Source organism: Panthera uncia (assembly GCF_023721935.1).
Source record: "Panthera uncia isolate 11264 chromosome C1 unlocalized genomic scaffold, Puncia_PCG_1.0 HiC_scaffold_4, whole genome shotgun sequence".
NCBI classification, from domain to species: domain Eukaryota; kingdom Metazoa; phylum Chordata; class Mammalia; order Carnivora; family Felidae; genus Panthera; species Panthera uncia.
This window is the reverse complement of record NW_026057585.1, coordinates 34,811,955-34,839,434: the sequence shown is the minus strand read 5'-3', so window position 1 is coordinate 34,839,434 and position 27,480 is coordinate 34,811,955. Positions and strand designations below refer to the sequence as shown.

The 27,480-nt window shown below is 33.3% G+C and overlaps 2 protein-coding genes across 3 annotated transcripts in view; one reads left to right on the top strand and one right to left on the bottom strand.

Moving 5' to 3' along the window:
• SPATA1 (spermatogenesis associated 1) overlaps positions 1-27,480 on the top strand; it is a 56,185-nt gene that overhangs the window by 26,000 nt on the left and 2,705 nt on the right. Inside the window, 12 exon segments of the mRNA XM_049616902.1 lie at positions 2,247-2,300; positions 2,395-2,623; positions 12,386-12,497; positions 13,217-13,277; positions 17,763-17,874; positions 18,502-18,627; positions 21,448-21,626; positions 23,118-23,216; positions 23,956-24,011; positions 24,013-24,043; positions 26,036-26,105; positions 26,690-26,734. Coding sequence (XP_049472859.1) covers positions 2,247-2,300; positions 2,395-2,623; positions 12,386-12,497; positions 13,217-13,277; positions 17,763-17,874; positions 18,502-18,627; positions 21,448-21,626; positions 23,118-23,216; positions 23,956-24,011; positions 24,013-24,043; positions 26,036-26,105; positions 26,690-26,734 — 1,174 coding nt within the window.
• Positions 24,560-27,480, bottom strand: part of CTBS (chitobiase) — a 41,624-nt gene continuing 38,703 nt past the window's right edge. The window contains exons 7-8 of one of the 2 annotated variants that reach the window (XM_049616904.1): positions 26,244-26,318; positions 24,560-25,579 (exon numbers count right to left, since the gene is read on the bottom strand). In XM_049616904.1, the coding sequence (XP_049472861.1) occupies positions 25,388-25,579; positions 26,244-26,318 (267 nt within the window). In that variant the 3' untranslated portion in view covers positions 24,560-25,387. The remainder of the gene's footprint in view (positions 25,580-26,243; positions 26,319-27,480) is intronic. The other variant, XM_049616905.1, reaches the window with a different exon arrangement.

Sequence of the window (27,480 nt, the reverse complement as noted above, 5' to 3'; positions counted from 1 at the left end):
TGAAATGATAGGACTCCAGCATATGTACATATATTTTGGGGGGTTTCAGCTATTATCTGTTGAACAATCCTATTTGTAGTTTTTGTGATTTAATGGCAGGCTTTTCTCAGTTTCTCCAGCTGAAATTCTTAATTCTTAAGCCATTGGATCTCAAAAGTTTCTGGTTTCTCATATCAACATGAGGTTTCTTTCTTTAATCAAGACTTTCCATGTTTAAACAAAAAGTCAGTATATTCCTATTCCACTCTGGTTAACATATTATGTCATTATTATGTATTCATGTGATTATTTATTTAACATCTGATTCTGCCATTAGACTATAGCTTCCTGTGAGCAGGGACTTTATTTTATTCACTATTGTATTTATACAGTGCCTAGCAAGGTGTTTAGCTCTTAAAGACATCTAAGTGTTTATTGGACAAATAATGAATGATAATGGAAAAAAAAGAAACATTTCCCTCCAAGTAGTACTATTAAGGAATTTTCTATGTGGAATTCTCAGGATCAGCAACTAGATTTGAAGTTTTTGTCACTTGAGTTCTATTCAGTATGGTAGATTCTTAATTTACTCATTAAGTTTTTCTCAAAGAAGAATAAGAACAGTTCTCATAACTTTTTATTTTTTTTCATGATATCTAAAATTACACAATATCAATCACAGAATCCTAGGTTGGAAGGTAATTTAAGTGAACTTCCAAAATTCTTCTAATATTTTACTGTTTTCAACAAATATTTATTGATGTTTTTCTATAAACAAAATGAGAAAAAAGAATTGGATATGGATCCTTCCCTTAAAGAGTATTCAGTGTAGTGGTGGAGAGAAATTAAATTAGCATATTTTGTATATTCAGAAGAAAAAGGGATTACTTCCAGCAGGAGAAGAGGGGAGATGGAGAACTTTGACAAAGAAGAGATATATTCAATTTGGAGTTTGTAAGATAAATACTTGATCTTGCAAAGATGTTGGGTGGGGAAAGCTTTCTGAGAAGAGAAAATAGAATGAGGAGCAAAGTGGAAAAAGCAGGCAGCTAAGAAAGAGTGGAGTTTTTCTTTTTTTTTAGTTGGAACATGGTGTGAAAAGAAATAGTAGAGAACAAGTTGTAAAGTCATTTGTTGAAGTTCTTCAATGCCAGATTAATGAGTTTTGTTTGTTTCTGAAGCGTTGGAGTTTTTGATCAAATGTGACATGATGAGAGCCTTAAGAGACTAGAGGCAGGGTTTATAACTAGGAGACTTGCCGTGGTTAGGCCAGAGATATGGAGGGCCTAAGGAATAAGCTGCTTCTTAGATTTCATCTACTGCTATTTTTCTCCTTGATTTTCCATTTTAACCACAAAAATCTTTGTGTGGTCCTCAAATATAGCAAACTTTGTTCTGATTTATGTTCTTTGAACTTGCCTGGAAATTACTTCCCCTTGATTTTCAAATAGCTTGCTTCATCTTTTCATAATTCAAGTCTCAAGCTCAAGTATTATCTTTTCCAAAGGGCCTTCTCTGACCACCTACTTTTTAGATATTCTTACTCTTAGATTACTCTGTATTCCATCACTCTTTTGTTTTCATAAATCACATATCACTGTTCTAAATCTTGTTTCTTTAACATCTGTTCTCATAAGTAGAATAGAAGCTACATGAAAGCAAGAACTCTGCATTGTTTACTGTTATATCTCCTACCATAGAGAATACTGCCTGACCCATAGTATGCCCTCAATATTTGTTGAATGAATGAATGGATGGATGGATGAATAACAGATGAACTCCATGGGTTGTATATTTAGGAAATAAAGTATACAGCTTTGGACTCTGAAACCAGATTTCCTGGTTTTGAATCCCAACTTGGAAACTTCCTGGTTATAACATCATGGACAAGTTATTTAACTTCTCTTTGCCTCACTCTTGTTGTCTGTGAACTAAAACGTGTGCCCATCACATGGAACTGTGGAGATTAACTGAGCTATTATGTGTAGGGCACTTAGAATAGTGCTTAGCATATAGTGAGTCCATGCAAGTGATAGCCATAGTCATTATGACTAAATGACATGGAATTTCTTTTATGTTTTGTACAGTGAATAGAAATAGGATTATATTCTACATTTTCTAGACTCTAACCTCAGTTATCAGCTTTTAAGTTTGATTTGTATGTCACAGATGTGTGCCTTCTGCAAAAAAAAAAAAAAAAAAGTTGGACTAAAAATAATTGAAAACATACAAAAGCTTTATTTTTTTCCTCATTTATTTGTTTCTAGGTGAAGGCAAAGCAAGAATCAGAACTGAAACTCAAGTCATTTGTTCCTCCATATGTATGTAATGTGACATTTTGAACTTATGCTAATTTTTTAACTTAACTGTTTTTTAAATTACAAGCTAATTTTTTAAATTTCCTATGTGTTTTAGGCTCTTCAGCCAGAATTATATTTGCTTCCTATAATGGATCACTTAGGAAATATTTATTCAGCATCAACAGTTTCTTTAGATGAGCGGCAGACTAATACCGGTGTTGCTGAGGCTGATGGAATAATCCACAGACCAGTTAGTGTAACTTTGGTGAAGGAAGAACCTGGAACAGATCCCAGTTTTTTAGTAAACACTTTGAAAGAGCTTCTTAACAAGAATCGAGAAGAAGGTGATTTCAACTGGAATGGGAAAAACAAAGAGGTTATTATAGTACATTTTAGTAGTCAGGTCGGTGAGCAAATTCTGGGCAAATCTAGCCTTACAAATGTGGCAGTATAAAAGGAAAGCTACAAGTCCATTGGGGGATTTTTAAAAATAGTTTCACCAAGTGAGAGAAAAAAATGCAATTTAAATACTATGTTAAAAATCAAGTCAAAATACTTATAGCACATAAATAAACTCCACTACCTTCTTTTATAATAGTTTCCGATAGTTAAGGCTGAAGGAGAAAGGAAGTGATTACTGCATAGAACCCTGGTATTATTACTATAAGTGAGAAGGATCTTAGCCATGAAAATAGTATCAAACAGAAGCAAAACAATTTTAATGCTGGGTGACATTTGTATTTCAAAGAATTGTAAATTTTTATCTCATTACTTTCATCAATTTACTGATAATTCAGTTCTTAAAAAGTGATAGATAATTAAACAAATATATAAAGGTGGAACTATTGTCTGAGAACCTCCTGAAAAAAATAATGCCTATGGGAAATAAACTGTGATGGAAAAGCAGATATATTAAATATTTATAACTGAAATGACCCCCACCTCCCAGTTAATGGCAACATCCATTACAGCTGCAAAATATAGACGTTCTTAACCACTAACATTTTTCTCCATCTTCAATTATAACCATTCTTATATTCTAAGTTTATGCTATATCCAATGACAACTCAAACTTAACACCTTCTTTAATCATAGGTCCATTTAGTATTTACTCTTCTGATGTGTTTTACTATTTCTGATGAGAAATGTGGATGAGATCCACCTACTTTATTATTTGATGTCAGCAAGATGCTCAGTAAGAATCTTTACTTCCTTCTTGATCGAGTCTTCTTACTACAGTGTTAAATATTGCTTTCCAGTCATAATATCACTTAAAAGGTTAAAGGGAAAAAATACCTGGGAAAAAAATTCAGAGTGGAATCCCAGTATTCCTGAAAAGTACAAGGTCAAGTGATTGATGAAGTAGGCAATTGCCCCACATAAAGCTGTGAGTAGTGTCATATTCCATATCCTGGGCTACTGGCCAGATTCTTGAATTATGATATTTGCACAAAACCCAAAACAATCTTTGGTGAGAATATTTAACCCTTGAATTTTGTGAAAGTGTAGTTTTTAAATGGTATTAATATCTTGGTGCTTCACTTCAAAAAGTTTAATTATACTTTATAAGAGGCCAGCATATGCTCATTTTAAAAAGTTCTAGATATAACAGTAACTATAAAGAAGATAACAATAATTTCACCATCCAGAGATGGCTTCTGTTAGTGTTCTGGCATATATTCTTTCAGTTATTTTTTTTTTCAGTTCTTGTATATAATAAATATTTTTTGGCTTTTAAAAATGAGGGCACATATGAACCCTTAAAGCCTCTTCTTGTATTTTAGAATATGTCATAAACATTTCATATCAATAAATATAGATCTACATCATTATAGAATTCCTTGTGGTATAATTTATGTATCCAACCCTGTGTTAGTGTTTTTGCTATTATGAATACTGCTGCGAGCAACATTTTTTTAAGTACTTCGTGCATTTGTCCTGTTATTTTTTAGAAGTTTAATGGCTGTTTCTAAGGCTGTATTTTTTGTTGTTCTTTTTCTTACAAGCACTTTCCAACCTTGTGTGTCTTTCTCTGTCACATCTTATTTCTTCCCCGATAACCTATTACTTTGATTTTTTGAGATAATTGTTTTCTTGCTTTTATTTATAGTTTTACCAACTGAATATGTATTTTTTTTTAAATTGTCTTCATTTACTCATTTTTGAGAAACAGAGACAGAGTGTGAGTGGAGGAGGGGCAGAGAGAGAGGGAGATACAGATCTGAAGCAGGCTCCAGGCTCTGAGCTTTCAACACAGAGCCCAACATGGGGCTCGAACTCACAGACTGAAAGATTATGAGCTGAGCTGAAGTAGGATGCTTAACCAACTGAGACACCCAGGCGCCCCTAAATATGTATTTCTTAACAATAGTTTAGTTTTGAATGTTTTTAATTTAATTTAGATGGACTCATATTGAAAGTATTTTATTTTTGACTTGTTTCTTTTGCTCAACATTGTAAGATTCAGTCATGTTTCACATATAATACTATTTTTTTCATTGTTGTGTAATATTCCATTATAAGACTATATCATAATTTATTTGTTCTGATGATAGACATTTGGTTTATTGCCAGTTTAGGGATATTACAAATATGTACATTCTTCTACATGACTCTTAAATGTATAGGTCCATGAGGATCTCAGAGAATGTAACTAGCGTTGGCATTGTTTGCACATATTCAGCTTTACAAATAATGCCCATGTGTTTTCCAGAGTGGTTGTACCCATTGGCAATGTCTGAAAGTTCCTATTGAACCATAACTTGTCATCCTATCAGATATTTTCGGTCTCCTGTTTCTCTGCTTTAAGTTGTAGATAATTTCTGCAGATTTTTCTTCCAAATCTATTTTACTGATTCTCTCTTTAGTTGTGTCTTATCTGCTATTAAATCCTTACACTGAATTTTTAATTCCAAATATTTTACTTTTCTTTTCTAATGGTTCCCTTTGGTTGAGCATGTTTTCATATGTTTATGGCCATTTGGATTTGCCTTTATTCAAATGTTTTGCCCATTTTCTTTCTTTTAAATATAGCTCCATTTTATATACATATATGTTTTTTCTACCATATGTGTGCGTGCATGTGTGTGTGTATGTGTGTGTGTTTGTATGTTTGTATGTAATTTATTCTAGATTTTAGTTTGTGGCTTCTTTTTATTCTCTTTATGATTCTTTTGATGAAAGGAATTCTTAAATTTTGTCAACATGCTCTAAAATTACAAAGAAATGTGTTGACATCAACTCTTCATCAGTTTTGCTTTACATATTTGAAGCTGTTATTAGATGAGTGACATTTAGGATTATTATGTCTTCTTGATAAACTGACCCCAATGTAATTATACAATGTTTCTCTTTACTTCTGGTAATAGTTTTTATTTTAAAGGTTAATTGCTCTAATATTAATATAATTATTCTAGCTTTTATTTTTTATTTACTTTGAGAGAGAAAAAGCATGTGCATGTGATTGAGGGAGGGGCAGAGAGAGAGGAAAAAAGAGAATCCCAAGCAGACTCTGTACTGATGGGGTGATCCCATGAACTGTGAAAACATGACCTGAGCCAAGATCAAGAGTCAGAGGCTTAACTGAGCCACCCAGGCACCCCTCTAGCTTTTTTTTGATTGGTGTTTGCATGGTATATCTTTCTCCATTGTTTTATCTGTTACTGAATATCCAAAGTGGGTTTCTTATAGACAGTATGTATTTAGATCTTACTTTTTAGTCCAATTTGGCAATCTATATCTTTTACTAGGGGTATTTAGACCATTTACATTCATTGTAATTATTATTGACGTGGTTTGTCTTAAATCTACCATCTTGCTGTTTATTTTCTATTTGTCTCATTTCTTCCATCTTCTATTTTTCCATTTTCTTGCCTCTTTCTTGATTGAGAAGTTTTTTGTGATTCAATTTTATCTCCACTGTTGTCTCATTAGTTATTTCTCATTTTAGAAAACTTTTAGGTGCATCTGGGTGGCTCAGTTTAACTGTCTGACTTAAGCTCAGATCATGATCTCATGGTTCATGGGTTCAAGCCCCGTGTTGGGCTTTGTGCTGACAGCTCAGAGCCTGGAGCCTGCTTTGGATTCTGTGTGTGTGTCTCTCTCTCTGTCCCTCCCCAGCTCATGCTCTGTCTGTCTCTCTCTCAAAAATAAACATTAAAAAAATTTTTTTAAAAAAAGAAAACTTTTAGTGGTTGCTATAAGGTAGAGGTCATCAAACATCTATATTTATACTTATTTTTTTAAGGTTTAAACTTTTTAATCTCTATTAATATATATTAATATTATAATATCAATATGGAGCTCAAACTCAAAATCCCAAGATCAAGAGTTGCATGCTCCACTGATTAAGCCAACCAGGCACCCCTATTTTATTTTATTTTAAGCCATGCCTTATGGATTGTTTTTTATAAACTTTTATTGGAACACAGCCATACCATTTTGTTTACATATTTTCAGTGACTGTTTTTATACTACAATGACAGATGTGAGGAGATGTGACAAAGACTCAGTGGTCCATAAGCCTGAAAAATGTATTATATGGCCTTTTAAGGAAAACTTTACTACTCTTGCTCTAAACTATATACAGTGAGCCTTTAAATTTGAAGTTTCCTTTCAAATTGTATACAACTTCATATATAATTTAAGAACCTTACAGCAGTATTACTTCTGTTTTCTCCCCCAATTCCTTTGTGCTGTTGTCATATATTTTACTTCTGTATATAACTCCATAATACATTTTTACCATTTTTATTTTACACTGTTATCTTTTAAAGAATTTTAAAGTAAGGGAAAAATGATTTTTTATATTTAGGAGAGAGTTTCTTCCCCCTCCCCCAACCCAGTGGGAGTAAACCAATGCTTTGTTTACTACAGTAAACAGGATCAGTGCATGATCCTGGGGCCAAGATAATCCTTACAGCTTTTGCTTCTACCCTTCCTTCAGGCTTTGCCTAGGACTGGTGATGAGGTTTTCCACTCCTTCCTCAGTGGTAAGATTTTTCAAAGCTAATATTGTTGAAAGGAGAGTCACTTACTCTTCCTCCAAAGCAGATGGCTTTTGCCTCTGTTCCTCCTTGAGAACCAATACATTTTTTCCTGGATCCTGAGAAGGAAGAGCTTCCAGTTCCTCCCCAACTGGCTTAAGGCTTTTGCTTTGTGTGAAAGAAGAGTACTGAGAAGGATGGAATGTCATACTTTTTTGCCACTGATGGCTCTCCTGGCAGGTCTCCTGCCCTGCCCCTAGTCTTCCATGTGAGCATATGATACAGGTACCTGGAAGGGAATTTGCTATTAAGTATTGACTTCCCTTTGTGTCTGAAGATCCCAGAGATTCCAAACTATCCTCGTAGCCCACACTGGCCTTTAGAATTACTTAAAATTTTAGCTGTTTTCTTATTTCTTTTAATAGCAGTTACCACTTCCTCCTGTGCTCTGCCAAAGATGAAACCATTTTCTCCTAGGAGAGAATTGGAATTCAATTCCCCACAACCATAATTCTCTGATGAATTCAAGAAAAGTTATTATTTTATTGATTATTTACCTTTTCTTCTTGTTCCAGTGGGAGCATTGTTTCATCTTTCTATAATCCTGAGCACAAATGGAACTGCAGTTCTTACATTTTAATATAGTCAAGTTTATTGATATTTTCATTTATGGATAGTGTTATTTATGTCTTTTTTTTTTAATCCCTTTTCTACCCTGAGGTCAAGTATTGTCTTTCAAACATGTCTTGGTTTGCTTTTCCAATTCAGTTTATTAATCTACCTGGAACAAATTTTTATGTGTGATGTGAATAAAGTTCCTTAATTTTTTTCCCATATGTACACTTCCATTTGTTGATGGTAGTTGTATAGTTTCTTTAAAATACCAAATTACTCTTTAGTGGTGCATGATAATGCAAAATATCTGAACTCTAACATTACATTATCAAATATAGACAGTTACAATGCGCATAGTGGGGCACCTGGGTGGCTCAGTCTGTTAAGCACCCAACTTTGGCTCAGGTCATGATCTCACAGCTCGTGAGTTCAAGCCCCATGTCAGGCTCTGTACTGACAGCTCAGATACTGGAGCCAGCTTCAGATTCTGGGTCTCCCTCTCTCTCTGCCCCTCCCCCACTCTCTCTCTCTCTCTCTCTCTCTCTCTCTCTCCCTCTCCCAAAAATAAACATTAAAAAAAGTTTTTTAAAATAATGTGCATAGTATGTTTTACAAGTCCTTTAATGAAGGAGGAAAGAGTAATGCTTTACCCATTTTCATATTGAAGTGCGTATTTCTTTCCATTAGTTGTCTTCTGTTCTTTGCCATGGGTCTGTGCTAAACACCTCTACATTTTTGACATGCCTCAACCTTAACATATTTAATACTTGACTCCACTGTTGCCCCCAAACTAGTGTACTTTCTTGACTTCTTTGGTTTCATCACTCTTCTAGTTGTTTAAGCTTTGAAATAACCCTTACTGTAGACATAATATATATGTATACATATATATGTGTGTGTATATATAAAGGAACCTTAAAAACCATATTATAACCCCCTTGCTTATAATCTGCTTTCCAGTCTATTCTGCAGAGTGCAGTCAGCATCATTCTTGTTGTTACAAGCTGGATTATTTATCTCTCTGCTTAAAAACCTTTGGAAGACTCGTTGATTACTACTTAAGGCCCAAGTTCTTTAAGATGGCATTGAGAACCCTTTATATTCAGACTTCAAACCCAGGGTTGCAAATGTTTGGCCATGCAGATTGTTCACTGCCTAATTCCAGAAGGCTTCCTTCACATAGATCATGATATGAATGGGGCTTTCAGGATTTGCTTAATGTGGTAATTGGTTTAGTAACTTTTAGCTATTATTAGTAGTAATACTATTCTTATTATTATTATAATTATTATAGTTTATGGATAAAGGGGAGGAAGAAGTACCATGAAGTACAACTGGAGAAGTAGGTAGAAACTTGAACTGCAAGAGCCTTGGTTCCAAAACTAAGGAATGTTTAAGCAGTGGGAAGCCATATTAACTTCGTTTGTTTCAAGTTTTTATTTAAATTCTAGTTAGTTAATATATAGTGTAATATTAGTTTCAGGAGTAGAATTTAGTGATTCATCACTTACATATAACATCCAGTGCTCATCACAACAAGTGCCCTCCTTAATGGCCATCACCCTTTTAGCCCATTTCCCACCCAACACCCCTCCAGTAACCCTCAGTTTCTTCTCCATAGTTAAGAGTTTTATGGTTTGCCTCTCTCTTTTTTCCCCCGTGTTTATCTGTTTCATTTTTTAAATTCCACATATGAGTGAGATCATACAGTATTTGTCTTTCTCTGACTTATTTCTCTTAGCATAATACACTCCAGCTCCAACCACATCATCACAAATAGCAAAATTTCATTCTTTTTTATGGCTGAGTAATATTTCATTGTATATATATACCACAACATCTTTCTCTATTCATCAGTTGATGGACATTTGGGCTCTTTCCATAATTTGGCTATTGTTGATAATTCTGCAGTAAACATTGAGGTGCATGTGTCCTTTGGGTAAATACCTAGTGGTGCAATTGCTGGATCATAGGGAAGTTCTATTTTTAACTTTTTGAGGAACCTCTATACCTTCCAGAGTGGCTGCACCAGTTTGCATTCCCATCAACAGGGTCAGAGTATTCCCCTTTTTCTGCATCCTCGAAAACATCTGTTGTTTCTGTGTTGTTAATTTTAGGCATTCTGACAAGTGTGAGGTGATGTCTCACTGTAGTTTTTGATTTGTATTTCCCTGATAATGAGCAATGTTGAACATCTTTTCATGTGTCTGTTACCCATCTGTCTTCTTTGGAAAAATGTCTATTCATGTCTTCTGCCCATTTCTTAACTGGATTATTTGTAGAGTGTTGAATTTATAAGTTCTTTATACATTTTGGATACTAACCCTTCATCAGATATGTTATTTGCAGGGGCACCTGGGTGGCTCAGTCGGGTAAGCATCTGACTTCAGCTCAGGTCATGATCCTATGGTTTGTGGGTTTGAGCCCTGCTTCACATTCTGTGTCTCCCTCTCCCTGCTCCTCCCCCACTCATGCTCTCTCTCTCTCTCAAAAATAAAGCTTAAAAATATTTTTTAATTAAAAAAAGATATGTCATTTGCAAATATCTTCTCCCATTCTGTTGGCTGCCTTTTAGTTTTGTTGATTGTTTCCTTCGCTGTGCAGAAACTTTTTATCTTCATGAAGTCCCAATAGTTCATTTTTCCCTTGCCTCCAGAGATGTATCTAGTAAGTTACTGCTATGGCTCATGTCGGAAGAAGTTGCTACCTGTGTTCTCTTCTAGGGTTTGTTTCTCTTGTCTCACATTTAGGTATTTCATCCAATTTGAATTGATTTTTGTGTATGGTGTAAGAAAGTGGTCCAGTTTCATTCTTTTGCACGTTACCATGTACCATGTTACATCTTTTGCATGTTCCCAACACCGTTTGTTGCAAAGACTGTCTTTTTCTCCAGTGGGTATTCTTTCCTGCTTTGTTTTAATAGGAGTAACATGATTGGATTTCAATTCTAGCAAAACCACTTAGGTGACACTATGGAGAGTAGATTGAGGTGATAAAGATCTAAAATATGAAATGCAGTGGAACAGAAATCAGGACTTGAAGTCGAGACACTCTTAAGGATTCGGTACTGTGCTGCGTGCTTTCCATGCACCGTGCCATTTTAGAGATAAGGAAACGTAGGTTAAAAAAATAACTTAGCTGAGGTCACACCTGCTGTGGCAGTGCCAAGACTTGAACTCCTGTGTGTTTGACTAAAGCCCATGCTTTATTTACAACACCATGCTAGAGTCACACTGAACTTTTCACTATTGCCAAAAATGCTGCATATATTTGTACTGTGTATTTTGCAAATGCCATTTTCTTTGCTTAAATTCTTCTTGCTCTCTTCTTTGCCAGGCAAACATCTCATAGTTCAAAACATAGTTTCACAGTTATCATATCCTTTTCTGTGAATCTATAACATTTTATGCATATATTACTGTAACTCTCAAGACACTATTATGATTTTTTTCAAAAGTGAATAGGCCTGCTTTCTTTATGTTATTAAACTGCATAGGTATGAATGGTGCGGTGCATCATGCTCTAGACTGTTACTACGAATGAGATACATGTGCCAGATCCCTATCAAAATTACTTAGAATCTACTGAATTTTGCATTGTTTTTTCTTTCTTTGGTGGGGGTGGGGGGAGTAGTATTTTATTATTAACTTTTAAGCAGCTGATACCTCTGGTTTTTGTTCATTTTGCATTGAATATATCCTTTAGAAAATCCCTGTTTATTGTCTTTAAAAGACTATTTCAAATATACCAGCTGGGAAATATAGCAGCTAGACTAAAATTAAACCAGTACAGGCTTCAGGTTGCAAAATTCTGTGGCAACTCTTGTAAAATGGTTTTTCAAATATTAACATGACTCATTAATTTTTTCTAAATTAAAAAATTTGATTTATCCAAAGGAAAAATATCTGCATTAATATTGTGAGGTTCATGGATCTTTTGTTCATATAGATCATATAGAACATTAATGTTAACATTTTAAAGACATTGTATAGTTTTCCTATATAGGGAAATTCTGTTAAAATGAAGGGAGGTTTTATAAATAGAAATGTATGTGAAATAATAAATGACGTTATATGCTCTGTATTTATACCAGCCTTTTCCAGAGAAGTTTCCTCAATACAATTTCAAAAGATGCTTTTGGCCAAAGCTTTCTAAAGACAATTAAGTTTAAGTAAAACCTAACTTACCCCCATCTTGTAGATTCACATTGTACATAAAAACAGAGAAATCCTACAAGGGGGTGTGTGATTGTTTTCCTGGTAGGGTTTCTTAATCCTTTCTTTTCCTCAAACTGAATTGACACAAAGAATTCTCCTTTCACATAAACTGTTTTATGAAATTTACTTTGGAAACTGTTGCCTTATATCATGTGTAGTAGAGTTCATGGAAAAGGACACAGGACAAGATTAGAGTATGTCCATATATATACATATTTGTATAAAATTTTATTTTACTATTTTCTTAATATTATTAACTTTATTTGCCATGGATGAACATGAACATCAGCAGAGGGAAAAGCCACTCCAAAAGAAAACCAAAGTGGAAAAAATCAAATTGAAAATTCTGAAGTGCCAGGATCATCAGAAGAATCAAATAGTGATTTAAGAAACAAAAAAAGGTAACTAGTATAGATGTTGATTCTACATGTCATAATCTAAACTATAAAGAATGAGATAACCAGGGTACTGTTACAAGGACTTCTAATTACAACAAATTAGTGATTAGTGAAATTAGTGAAATTAATAATAATAAATAAATAATAAATAAATAAATAGTGAAATTAGGGATATTTTTAATTAAAATTACCTTGATTCTAATCTTTAATAATGAGGAATAATTATTGCTTAAATTTATTTCTATTATAATTCTTATGTCATCAGGGGCAGCCTACTGACAGAAAATTTTGTCTTTGCCTTTCTTAGAATTAGTTGTTCTACCTCACTTAGATTCTTGGTTATGGGTAAACTAATCAGTATGCTTGAGTTTCACATGGTATCATTTCATGGAGAATTACAGTACTTAAGGCAACAGTTTTTCATACAGTCTTTTGAAATTAATAGAAGGGATTTTATAAGCAATCATTCACAAAAGAATTACAAACAAAATGTGTTTCCAAAATTTTATTTTACTTTGCTATAGATATTATAATGTGATTTGAATTTAGCTAGTATTCATACTAAATGTAGTTTATGAACTTGAAATATAATGTTCTCAGGCTTTTTGAGGCTTTAATGTTACATTTGTGTTTACAGAATGTCAAATAAGATAAAATATGAAAAGCTAATATTCATGGAATCATTTTTTAATATGACTTTCAAATCTGTCATTCCCTTTAAGTCTGTTTCTTTGGAAAAATGAAGATGATAGAGTTAATACCATTAGAACAGAGAACAATCAGGTATGATTTAAATATTTTTTGTTTAAATGGGGTATTGCAACATAATATTTATACTGAAATTGAAACAAAACTGCAGCTTAAAATGTCTAAGTTTTCTAATCTTAGAGGTGAGAGGATGGGAGATAAGCCTCAAAAAAATTCAGGAGCCTACCAATTCAGTGAAATCTTTGGGTATACTGTGGTATGGATAGGACATATTGAGGTATGTCCTAAAGTGAAAGCCAGGTTTTTATATCTTGCCCCATTTATCACTGAGAATGAGTCACTTGATGGACATCTTTGGAATTTGGAGAGAGATTTGCCACATTTGGATGTACTGCTCCAGTCTTTTTTTTTTGAATCAAGTAATCCAAAAGACCGCCAACTTTGGGCCCAAAGGAAGTGAAGGCTCACAAGGTGATCTGAGAGACATTGCAAACAATGTTGCCACTTGTGTTTTAATGTCCAGCTGATCAAGTGCTGGAGTACTGAGTGCAGTCTGCGTCATGTCCTGTAGGCGAATCACAGCTCAGAGCTCTTGGGTTTCAGAGCAAAAGGCACACCATCTTCAGCAATAATTGTCCTATCGTAATAGGACAATTAGATATTAATAAAATATGCTAGATTTTAATAAAATCTAGATATTAATAAAATATGTTATCTTCATGCTTTAAAATTTTTGTCAGTCTAGTGGATGCTTACTGCTATTTGTGGTTTGAATTTTAATTTCCCAGGTTACCCATAAAGTTGATCATGTTTTAATATTTTTATGGACTTCAGTTTGGTAACTTTTTTTGGAAGTGCATTTTCAAGTGTTTCTTTTGGGTTGTCATATGTTTCTGATTTGTATAAGTTTTTAATATACTCTAGAGATATTTATTTGATGCTTATTTATGTTGCAAGTATCTTCCCCTACTCTGTGCCTATAGTCTACCTTGCTGAATACCTTGCTTAGTATTTCTTGTCCTTATTTTTTCCCACATTCTCTTGCTAGGTAGCTGCGTATATTGCGTATATAGCAATGGTGTATTGGCATCTCCTATTATTAGTGTGTTACTGTTTATCCCTGTATCTCCTGTGGTTTCTGGTTTGTTTAGATTTCTATGTGTTACTTGGCACAAAGTTGTTCTTATGTGAATACTAATATCACTTTTGTGCTAGGAAGTATCCTTTTTTTGACTCCTTAAGTGCTTTTTTGGGTCTGAATTCTCCTTTATTGCATATCAAGATACTAACCTGTACTTTGTTTTTGCATACATTTATTTGATATACCCTCATCTTCCTTCACACTTTTTCCCCCCAGCCTTTCTGAATTGCTTTGTTTTAGATATGTCTTTTACATATAGCCCAGATAGAGTTGGGTTTTGTTTTGTGAGAGTGTGTGAAAATATTTTTTATTTAGTAGATGAATTATGTCAACTTATGTTATTGATAGGACTGATGTGTTTGACTTAAGATTTGTCATTTTATGTTACAGTTACTGTGAGTTACTATGTGGTTTATTTGTACTTTTCCCCTCTCCTTGTGTTTTAGGAAGGTTGTATTTTTGTTCTAGTGTTTACGGTAATACATTTATGTTAGTATACTAGTGTTCTTTTCCCGTTTTTTAAAATCTATGCTTCTGCTTTTCATTTGTTACCTCTAAAACTATCCACTGATCTGTCCTATTCAGGGTAATCAAAAAAATCTTTTTTCTCTAATGTATTTTAAGTTGTGTTACTTCTATTTTGTCAGAGCATATAACATTTATATGCCATACTTCTAGACTTAACCTCTCACCTTTGTTTTAGTCTCAGATCTGTAATTAAATATGTTCAGCACACTGCCGGTTCTTTTACAGAAGACTTTTCAATCATCTCTTGGTTGGATTAATTCAATTTAGAAAAAGCACCTAGCTACAATATTCTCTTCTTCCACATTTAAAACTTTGTCTAGAGCAGAGATCAGCAAACTAGGGCCTGCAGACTATTTTGTAAGGCCTTGGACCTACAAATATTTTTTTATTTTATTTTGTTTATTTTTGAGAGAGAGAAAGCACAAGTGGGGGAGGGGCAGAGAGAGAGGGAGACACAGAATCTGAAGCAGGTTCCAGGCTCTGAGCTGTCAGCGCAGAGCCTGATGCAGGGCTTGAACCCACGAACTGTGAGATTATGACCTGTGCTGAAGTCAGATGCTTAACTGACTAAGCCACCCAGGTGCCCTGGTTTTTTACATTTTTAAGGAATTTAAGGAAAAGAATCATGACAGAGACAATATGTGGCCCACAAAGCCTAAATTATTTACTCTCTGGCCCTTTACAAAATTTGTTCATCATTGTCTAAAGTTTTGATACCTGAAGGATAGCTTGATTGGATGTCACATCCTTGGCTTACATCTTTTTTTCCCTTGAATTTCTTTAAAATGTTGCTCTACTGATGTTTTATATGTTACTGTTAAAAAGTGTGATGCCTGGTTTTCTTTTCTTTGTAAACTAGCTTGGGTATATTTGTCTGGAAGGCCAGAGGATTCATTTAACGTATACTAGTTTTACCAGGCTGAATCTTAGCTCAGAATTCTAGATCAGGTTTTTCTGGATACACAGTGGATCCTTGCAGTATGAAAATCCAGACATATTTCAAGAGCATTTCCTAAAATTATAATTTCAGAAAATAATTTAGGTAGCAGATCTATTGTTTCATTTTTTCTTTACCTTTTATATACGTTATCTTTTCTCTGATCTATTTCACTTTTTTTTTTATGTTTCATTTCATTTGCATCTTTTATTTGTATTCTCCACTATCCTTACTGTATTTTTGGTCATATTTGTTGCTTCTTGGGTACTTGCTAATTTATTCATTTCTGAGACAATTTTTTTAATTTCTTTCTTCACTTTAGCCAACTTCCATTTCACATCTTCTGCTTTTCCATTTTTATTCTGAGTTTTAAAATTCTTGATTTATTGTGTCTGTGGTATCTGCAAATGTTTATTTATATTTAATCTGTGTTGGAAGTATTAAGTTTTTCTCTGCTTCATGGCTGTTTGGTTTTAGTTCTCAATTGTGAAGGTTTTTTTAAAATGTAAATTTGTGTGGATGCTTGAATAATTTGTAGCTATTGTTCATGTTTATTTGTGTTCATTTTTCTGTTTAAGTAATAACTTATTTTTATATATTTTTTATTTTTATTTTTATAGAGGAACAGGGAGCCCTGTGTTGGTGGTTTCTTTTGCTTCTTAGGTTGGGTGCTCCCTCTTCTGTTCATATAGTGAAATGCAGTTATTTATTTATTTTTAAATAAATGGGGCTTTTGGGGTCTGTTTTCTTTGAATTCTTTTCTACTAACTTAATTCAGCAGAGCTGTTATCTTGGCCACTTTCTTCTTTTCTCTTACCAGCTATCCCTGAGGGAATATCTCTTCCAAAGTATTTTCCTCTCTTCAAAGCTGTCTTCCCATGATTACCACTCAGGCCCCCTACATTTTATAATCCCCTTTCATTTGGCCTCCTCATCAAAAGTGCTCTGATTTACAAGATTTTATCCTTACTCTCAGGATTTCTCCTATGCATGTGGAGCCCCCCCCTTCCAGACTAAATCATGGTTGATGTTTATTGTGTTATCTTTGTATAGTGGCCTCTAATACTTAAGCAGTCCACATCTGCTTGGAGGTGGGCTCCCGAGCACACTCTGCTGGTCTAGGGTGTTTATTTCCCCAATTATATGCAAATTAAAGTATATGTAAATTAACGGATTTTGTGTCCTAGTTATGCTGTAGACATAAGTTATGGGTATTATTTGCTCTCTTTTTATAGCAATTGGAAGGATATGTGGAGAGATTGTAATTTAGGTGGTTGCCATTATTCTGCAGGAGACTGAACTTATAAGTTAATAATGTAACATAACATTAAAAACCAGAAAAAGAACAGTAAAACAAAGGAGTAAGGGCTTAATGAAGATAGAAGGAGACACTAATAACTTAGAGGTAAAAAAACTAGCACAATTGAAAACAACTCAAGATCTATGAAGTGATGGTGGGAGAGACATCCACATTGGTAAGGCTCGAGGTAGTTTATCATAAAAGGGTAGAAACACAAAAGTTAAGAAAGATAAAAGTGACACAAATACAGAGCCAATAAAATATATGCTAAGTTTTGAAAATGCAATTAATTTTCTTATTTTCTAAGCAGACATAAGTTATCAAAATTGGCTCAAGATAAAAAAAAATCAATAGTCATCTTAGAAAAATGTTAAAGTTATAAGAAATCTTGGAAAGAAATCATGTTTACAAAGTAATAATGGATTTTTTTTTCTTTTAAGTTTGAAGTACCTGTGTATAATGTCCAAGTAATAGTGGAATAGAGAAGTTGAAGCACAAGAGAGAATCTATAGTTATAAATACAGATTTGGGATTTTGTCACCATATAAGTAAAAAAAAAAAAATGCATTGCTGTTTTACATTATCACATGCTTACAGACAGGTGAAAAATGTGTTATTCTACCAGATCTTACTGGTTTTCATGTTTGCTTACAGATAGGTAAGAAAGAGTGCATCACCCTACCAGATCTTATTGATTTTCCTTCACTTCCTTGTCAACCTGCTCTTTCTCCAGTAATAACTGATATCTCTTTATTACAGATTGAAAGTAAGTATGATGATACCGTAAGTACAAATAACTCTGTGAGGTAAAGTTAAATATTAATGGAGGGGCACCTGGGTGGCTCAGTCTGTTGAGTATCCGACTTCAGCTCAGGTCATGATCTCACAGTTTGTGAGTTCGAGCCCTGTGTCGGGCTCTGTGCTGCCAGCTCGGGGCCTGGAGCCTGCTTCAGATTCTGTGTCTCGCTGTGTCTCTGCTCCTCCCCTGCTCGCGCTCTGTCTCTCTCTCAAAAGTGAATGAAGATTTAAAAAAAAAATTTTTTTTAATAAAAAAATATTAATGGGGAATTATTGTCCAATAGGTACAGAGTTTTAATTACGGAAAATAAAGTTCTAGAGATGGACAGTGGTGATGGTTGTACAGCATCATAAAAGTACATAATGCCACTGAACTGTACATTTAAAAGAGGTTAAAACTGTAAATTTTATTATGTGTATTTTACCACAAAAATGTTAAATTATTTTAAAGTATGTGAATTATATGTTAATTACTGCATATATTTAATCGGTAATATTATTTGCGGGTAAAATTTATTCTTGCTATTTTAAGCACTTTTAAGTTTTACACTCCCAACTTTTAGCTTTTGGACATTGACGGGTTATAATCTTTTAGGAGAGAAGATTATTGAACAACTGAAACAAGTAAAGAAAGAAAGAAGATATCTGGAAAGAATTAGAGAAGAACTAATTAAAAAAGTTGAAAAACTATTTGAACAAAGCAAGTTGAAGCAATGTCACGGTAAAATTTATTACATCTTTTATCACTATTTTATCATTAATTAACATACTTTACATAAGGTTTTTTAAAATTTAAGTTCAAATTTTTTTATAACATTCCTTTATTCATTTACTAAATAAGTATGTATTGTCTACTGAACTTAGCCACTGTTCTAGGGGCTGAGGAGATAATACGCAGACACAATTTTGTCTCTGCCCTCAAAGAGCTTATAGTCCATTGGGGAAATGATAAGAAAACAGTAACAATACATCCTGATGATGCTATGATAAAGGAATTACAGAATTGTATGCACAGGAGTACAGAAGAAGAACACCTAAATTAGATGGAAGAGATCAAGAAAGGCTTCCCCGAAAACTGTTAAATATGCTTAAATCTGAAGTGTGCCTCCTCTTGGCTGTAGGCTTTCAGACATGCTTTCCCTCTGCCATCTACATCTCCTTTTCCTTCTACCCACCCCTTCCCAGTTTACCTGGCTAGTTCCTACTAATCATTCAATCTCAGCTTAGATATTACTCTAGAATCATCCCCTGAGTCCCTTAGTCTTCTCTACATGCTTAATTTTGTGGTATGTGTGTCTGTTTTGCCAAACTAAATGAATGAATGAATAAGAGAAATTAAGTAGAAAAATAGGTAGTTTTCCTGCAACAGAATTAGAAACAAGTGTTACTAGGACTAGGTAGAAATGGAAAAACAAGCCAGGGTAGAGAGATGTTAAAGGATTTGAGAGGACTGCATTTTGGGTGGTATTGGAGGATTATATGAATAAAAGGCATATATGGAATTAACTGGTTGTAGGATTCTCAATTTGCAGCAAAATTATTACTTCAGTGTTAGAACGGACTGAATGTTATAGGCAGTGTCAGGAGGTATTTCTGCAGGTTCTACCTTATTAAGTGGTATCCTGGAAATGATGGCAATGACTAAGTTTTGTCGTACTGTTAAAAGTGATTTTATCAGACAAATTTGAGTAATGGACTAGAAATCACAGGACCAGGATTCTAATACCAGATCAGTGATTTATGTAGACAAGTTATTTCTCCTCTTTGTGCCTTCCTTTTTCTGTTTATAAAATGAGAGTATCAGGGGTGCCTAGGTGGCTCAGTTGGTTAAGTGTCAAACTTTGGCTTAGGTCATGATCTCATGGCTCATGGGTTCAAATCCCCGCATCAGACTCTGTGCTGACAGCTCAGAGCCTGGAGCCTGCTTTGGATTCTGTATCTCTTTCTCTTTTTGCCCCCTCCCCTGCTTATGTGCTCTCTTGCTCTCTCTCAAAAATAAACATTTAAAATGAGAATGATTACTTTCTATTTCAACAGGAATGTTTCAAGATAAAAGGCATGTATCAGCTATCAAATACGTAGGGAGCCTACTATGTGCATCAATTCCTTGCATTGTTTTAAATGCTGAGGATACAGTAAACAAGATGAACATGGCCCTGCCCTTAAGGAGCTTTCTTCTAATGAAAGGAGATGTAAACAAATAAGACAATATCAGCTCCTGATTAGAGCTCAAAAGTCCCTTTAAAAGAGCAAAGAGTGATGGGGCAGAAAAAAATGTTTTAGCTTGAATTTTCAAAGAAGGCATCACTGAGGAGATATCATTAAGATGTGATTAATAAGGAGGCAGGCATCTAAAGAGATAAGAGAAAAAAAAAAACAAAAAAAAAACAGTCCAAACAGAAGGAACACTAAAATGTCAAGGTCCAGAGATGGAAGTGAACTTGCAGTATTAAGGAGCTGAAATAAGGCCAGTGTGGCTGGAACTTAATATGGAGGAATGTAGAGGAAGATAAAATCAAAAGCTCACCAAGGAACAGACAGGCCAATTTAAGGAGTTTAGATTCTATTCTAAGAGGAGAAGCCATTGGAGGATTTTTAGAGATGTATAGGACTTTAAAAATATTTTTAGAACATCAGAATGACTGCTGTATGGAATAGCCCATAGAGGGGCAGGAATGGAAGCAGAGAGACCAGTTAGAAACATAATCCACTTTCAAAAGATGATTGTGCACTGACTAGGGACATAGCATTGAAGAAGAATGTGCCAGATGCTGGAAGTATTTTACAGTAGTACCAATAGAACTTGCTGAGGGGTTAGATATAGGACATGAGGGAAATAAATAGTTAAAATCTTGAGTTAAAATCCCATAAAGTTGTAGAATTTTAATGAAATCAACTTTTATATCTGGGGTTTTCATTTCTTTGATAATTTTTTAAAAGAGAAACATAAGCATATTCTGATATAGTAGCATGCAGTTTGTGTTCCTGTTAAGTTTGTATTTAGAATCTCATTGGGTCAAAATGATTCCCTAAATTGGCAGTATTTGATTTCTAATTTTCTCAACTACTCAGGCTTAAATTCTGCCCTACATACATTTGGGGATATATTTGGAATAATTTTAATAAGTGATAAATCAGAATCAGCTTATTTTATAAAACATAAGTCATTTAAGGGGATGAAAAAATATTATGCCTTTCTCTTCATTGTTTTAATTATGATTTGAAATCAGACTATGGAAAAAGTAATCAAAATAAATATACACATTTTTCTATAGGTAGTATTTTTAATCAAGATTTTTCAGAAATAATTACAAGCTTAAAGAACTTGGTTTGGTTCCTGGATTCATCACTATTTTCTATATTTGTAGGCCAAGCCTTTTATTATCTAATAAACATTTCAGTCTTTGCTTTAATTTCCTCAGCATATGAGGAAGGAAGAGTGGGGGAGTAGAAGGGTTTAAATTAACTCAAGGGTCCTTTCCGAGTTGAAAAGTTTAATCCTTTAGTCAGACTCACATTATAGTCCTTGCTTTTTTTGTAGCCTGTGATGATTGGAAGAAAAAATACTTTGAAACAAAGAAAATCACAGCATCGTTGGAGGAGGTTTTAACAAAACTTCGAGAAGATTTAGAACTTTACTATAAAAAACTGCTCATGCAGCTTGAAGCCAGGGACATTAAGATGAGACCAAAGAATTTGGCAAACATCACAGACTCTAAGGTACTTATTACTAAATGTGTTCACATTCTATTAGAGAAGTTCTACTCAAAATGCATGTTTTATTATTGCTAGTATTATCATAGGTAGAATGCTTTGGGCTACGGGTAACAAAAACTTGACTTAACCAATAAGAAAATTTATGATCTCATGTAATGGGTGCTGAGAGGATACAATTAGGAGCTTAATGAGATCTTTAAGGGACTATGTGCTTCTGGCATTCCTTACCTATTATTTTCAGCATTGGCTTCATTATAAGACTGCTTGTCCTCATGGTACCAATAGAGTTGCCAATGGCAAGTAGGGCTATCTGCCTCCTAAAGAAGAATATATAAAACTTTTCTCCAGTCTTACACTAATATTATACACCAATTATATCTCAGTAAGGTATATGACATAATTATTTATGTATGTATTATGAAATGATTACCATAATAAATTTAGTTAACATCCATCATCTCACAGTTACAGATTATTTTTCTTGTAATGAGAACTTTTAAGGTCTATTTCCTAAGCAATTTCAAATATACAATACTGTTAATTGTAGTTATCATGCTGTACATTACATTCTCAGAACTTATTTTCACTACAAGTTTGTGCCTTTTGACCACTTTCACCCATTTCCCTTCATTTTCTACCCTCTGGCAACCACCAATCTGTTCTCTGTTTCTATGAGTAAAAGTTTACCATTTTAGATAAATCTAATGTAAAACTCAAATAGGCTCAAGTAATGGATTATCCATCTTAGCTGATACTAATTATCTTGCATAGCTGATTTTTTTGTTTTATCAAGTTCAATATACAATTTTTTTTCACAGAGGCAGCTTAAAATTTTAAATAGTTTTTGTTGACCATTATACCTCATAAACTTTTCTGAACAAAAATAACTAAAAAAGCTTCTTATATTAAATAGGTTTTCTTATATATAGTATTTAATTATTAAATATTTTAAAGTAATACTATCCAATTCAGCTGATAAATTGTTATGATAATTTCAAAAGCCTTGCTAGTATCTTAAACCTAGTATATTCCTTTTATAGTAATATTTCTTACCATTAAATTGGCACCACAAAGGCAACTTGCACAAATATCTACTTATTTTTATAAAACATGAATAAATGTAATACAACAGAAGGGAATGTGGTCCCTAAGACATAAGAAAAAGGTCAATTCTAATTTACTCCAAAGCAATGAGTTTATTTTATGCAATAGGTTATTCTTATGATTTGCTTTTTTGGTATTATCACTTGATAGTTTGCAAGACAATTAAAAATAAAAATAAATAGGGGCACCTGGGTGGCTTAGTTGGTTAAGTATCTGATTCTTGGTTTTGGCTCAAGTCATGATCTCACAGTTTGTGAGTTCAAGCCCCACATCAGGCTCTACATTAACAGCGTGGAGCATGCTTGAGATTCTCTCTCAAAATAAAGAAGCAAACTTAAAAAAATAAAAATAAATAAAAATGAATTTACTAAATGTCTTTGTTTCATACAGAATTACCTTATAATCCAGATCACTGAGGTACAGCATGCTATTGACCAACTTAAGAGAAAACTGGATACTGACAAAATGAAACTCATAATGGAAGCTAAGGTAATTTGCATTTCTCCTAATCAGACAACATTTATCTTGAAATAAATTGTTTTAATTTTGGGTATCAAAAGCCTAAAGATAGTACAGATTGTCTTAAAGTCATTACCTTAACCAAGAGCATGAGTGAGAAAAATGCAAGAAGTAAATCCTGTGAAAAGATGCCTGTTATAACAAGGCCAAAGTAAAATTTCACTAAGAATTAAAGCAAAAGGACCTTGTGAATCAGTAGAGTCTCAATATTTTAAAAGTAATTTATTTATGGATGACTCTAATATATGAAAGTCTGACAAACCACTTAGCTCTCTGAGCTCAGTTTTTTTTTAAACCCATTCTAGGGTAAGTCTCTCATTCTGATTATTTTCATGTATATATAATTAATGCTCTAAATTCATTTCTTTATCAGAAATAGCTCTATGACATGAATAATGACCCCTTTCTAGAATGAGCACTGTCCATTGTTCTACAGTGATGGAAATGTTCCATATCTGCACTGTCAGATACAGCAACCACTAGCCACATAAGGATATTGAGCACTTGAAATGTAGTTTGTTGTGTGACTGAGGAACTGATATTCAATCTTCATATAATTTGTTAATTTATATAGCTATATGTGGCAAGTAGCTACTGTATCGAATAGCCCAGTTCTAGATTCTTTTCACTAGCAGCATTCAATTAGGACTCTCTGAATTTTAGAACAGTAAAATGAAAGCTAATTTTTGAAAGGTAATTGTTTTTGTAGGTGAGAAAACAAGCAGTTTCAGATTTACGCATGCTGAAAACTGAACTGGCACAGAAGAAAAATAACACATCTATACAGCCTCAATTGGGTATGTTAATTTAAAACTTATTTGCCAAAAAAATGTAACCATTGTTTTCCTTGGTGCGATACTTTATATAAATCATAAGTTATATATTTTTTTCGCTTTTCATTTGGGTTTCAAAAAATGTTTCAGGAACTATTAGATGTAAAAAAGCAAAACACTAGCTATTTGGTTATTTTTGAAGTTTTTAAGTCTATTACACATTTTACAGTACTATATTTTATAAAATAGTCTTAAAGTTTAATAGCAATATTTCATATTTATTAAAATATGATTTAAAGAATCTATCTGCATTTAAATACAGACCATTTATTCATTGTATTTGATTAAAAGCAATCTAGAAATTATAGTTTATAAATAGGGATATTGAATTTACATCCAGAGCTATGATAGAGATTAGTATCTAAGAATTCAAATTTTTAAAATTTTAGAAATACAAAGACAATAGTAATTCAACAAATACTATGGAAAATGGTTGGTTTCACTCTGTCATAAATAATTGGATAAATAGGAAGTATTCTCAACAGGTGACTGAATCATCATTTATTCCAAATGAGGGAAGAGGGTGAAATGTACAAAGACAGGATTTATGTAAGTCCAGAGTTCAAGGATGCAGATTTTTAATAAGTGTAACACAATTGCCCTGAGGAAAAGAACAGAGACCTCTTTACATTTAGAAAAATTATCTTTTAGAGAGATTTTGTGCAGAGAAAAAAGTTGAAAAACCAATGTCTTTAAATAATTAAAGGAAAAATGCACATATAGAAAAAAATTTAACAATGGAAAGAAATTATAGATGTTCATAAATGAAGGAATATTAATAGAATCATGTTCAACACTAAGTTTTTCCTGAAAGTTTCTGCTATAACCTCATAAAAATAATTTAGGTAAAAAATATTAGGCAGTTCTAACATACTAATTCAAAATATGACTTATATTTTATTTTTTCCTCTGGAGGCTTTCAGAGAATTTGAGTACTATATGAAATCAGGAAGCAGAAAAATTTTTGGAACAAAAAGTACAGAGCTAACTGCTTCTCAAAGACTAGGTTTTAAAAAATCTAGTCTAAGCAAATAATTTCCAATTCAAATTATACATATTTTAAAAATCAGCAATAAAATTCTGAAAACAATTTTTCCTAATTATAGTATTAAACACAGAAGAATAAATATAGCAAGTTGACTTCTTACCTTTGTTTTTAGATAACCAAAGCATTTATCTGCTTTTAATTGCTTTTAAATATAACTAAATTATATGACAAAAATGTATACATTTTCATTTCTTCAAGAAACGGATCTATTTATACAGATCATTTTTCTAAATCTTAGTTTGACAAAAGATGCTCATCTGTCACAGCTTTGGGTTTAAGACTTTCCACATTTCTTTGGTTTGCTGTTTGGCTACAGCATCTCCAGAGTAGTCAAGACAATTTGCGTGCCACATGCCAATGCCTCGTAAGCCATGCTTTTGTATGTATGCTGTCTTTAAAGAAATGCTCTGAGGGTTATCATACCACACTTGATGCAAATGGCCAGAAGAATCCTAGAAGAAGAAATTAAACTATTCAGCACAATATTAAATCCAATGACTCAAAAATGATACAATGAAATAAAGATTTTAGGGCACAATATTTTCTGCTTCCATGATTCTGTATGTGGTACTTTCTAGATATGATTGTGGTGAGTTCACAAGAGAAGAGAACAAATGAACTTCATAATATATTCTATATAAAGTCCTTCTCATGTCCTAAGATTCCTTCCTTGGTCTGATCTGATGATTATCAACCAAGATGTACATCTGAAGCACTTGTGTGGCTTTAAAAAACACAAACTACCGGGACCCACACCACATGAAAAAATCTTCAGGGCTGATGACAGGGCATACATTTGTTTTGTGTTTTGCCATTCCATTAGATAATTCTGATATGCAGACACAGTTAAGGAGGATCACTGCTCTGGTCCTCTAAGCCAGTTTATGTATTTTTTTTTTCTTCTACAGTTCCTGGAAATGTGCCTAATTAAGAACTCAGCAGATGACTTCATCTGTGATGAATCAGTCATATCAAAAGGTAATGGGTGAGGAAAATATCTCCTTTTCCAGGTCTTACAGAATTGATTTTAAGAGCCTGTCGGGTGTGGATTCCATGGGTAACTTATGCACACACATTTTTGTAGATGAGAAAATCTGAAAATGGTCTTATGCTCACCTTCCACCCTTTAAAGTCCTCCTCAGCATCAACTGCCTCTAGTACTAACACAGTCTCTCCTAGAAGGTAGATAAGCTATTGGATAAAAGAAAGAGAAAAGGAACAGAAAAACTAGGCAAAGGGTAAAGGAAAGGGGGAAAAGATAGGAAATAAAAAATAGAATCAACTGTGATTTTAAATAATTATACTGATTTTTATATACATCTGGGAAACTTTTAAAGGCAATTCTCAATGGATGCCAGTAATAATTTTATTTATGGTAGCACCACTGGAATTAGGACTACTTTGCAGGACATTAGTCACTTGGTAAATGAATAAACTGGCATATTTAAGTATAGTAGGCTCATTTACTACAAGAATATTTTATATTCTATTTAAAATTTTAAATTGTGATTCACTATTAAAAGGCAACCTCTATGTAAATATAGAAATATTTATTTTTGCAGGTTCAGGGATGAATCCAAAGACACATATCTCTTTGCCATTATTTAGTGAGTACTTTGAGCCCTTTTGATAATGTTAAGAAATTTCAAATGCCTCAAAGTAGTGAAGGATGAAAGGATGAAAAACTGAGCATATGTAAAATTGATCTATTCATGATTAAGGCATACATATGCTTTTGGGAATATCGAGTGCATGATGAGGCTGCTATGGCTCAAACAGCATAAGAAAGCAAAAACGATTCTCTTCAATCACAACAAGAAACTTGATTTTGGTTGCTATGGAATTTTACAATGAGTGAAAAAGAGGAACAAAACAGTTTTATAGCTAAACTGTTGTCTAAAGTGCCATTAAATAAATGACTTTCAAAAGGTTTATCAAAAGGCTTCCTGAATTGTAAAACCTTAAAGAATTTGTCTTATTCATTAAGGAAAAAAATAAGTCAGGGACTACAAATAATAGTACCCCAGAGTGTAAAATATTACACTGTTTGGCAAAGACAAGATTATAATATACCCTAGTTTAATGGGTTTATAAAGGTATAGAAATCTCTACACCAAAGCATTTATTAAATATGTGGGTTTATAGTCATTTTTCATAAATTGGGAACAGGCCATTATTAAGGAATATAAATTCCTACTGGAATCAACTTACATCATATTTTAGGGCTCCTTTTACAGTAACAGAATCCAAAGTAAATTCAAAGATGGCTTGTAATTGAGGTGTGTGGAAAAGTTTGTATTATATTGAAGGTAAATTATGAAAAATATTACTTTTGCCTCTTTGTATGGCAATT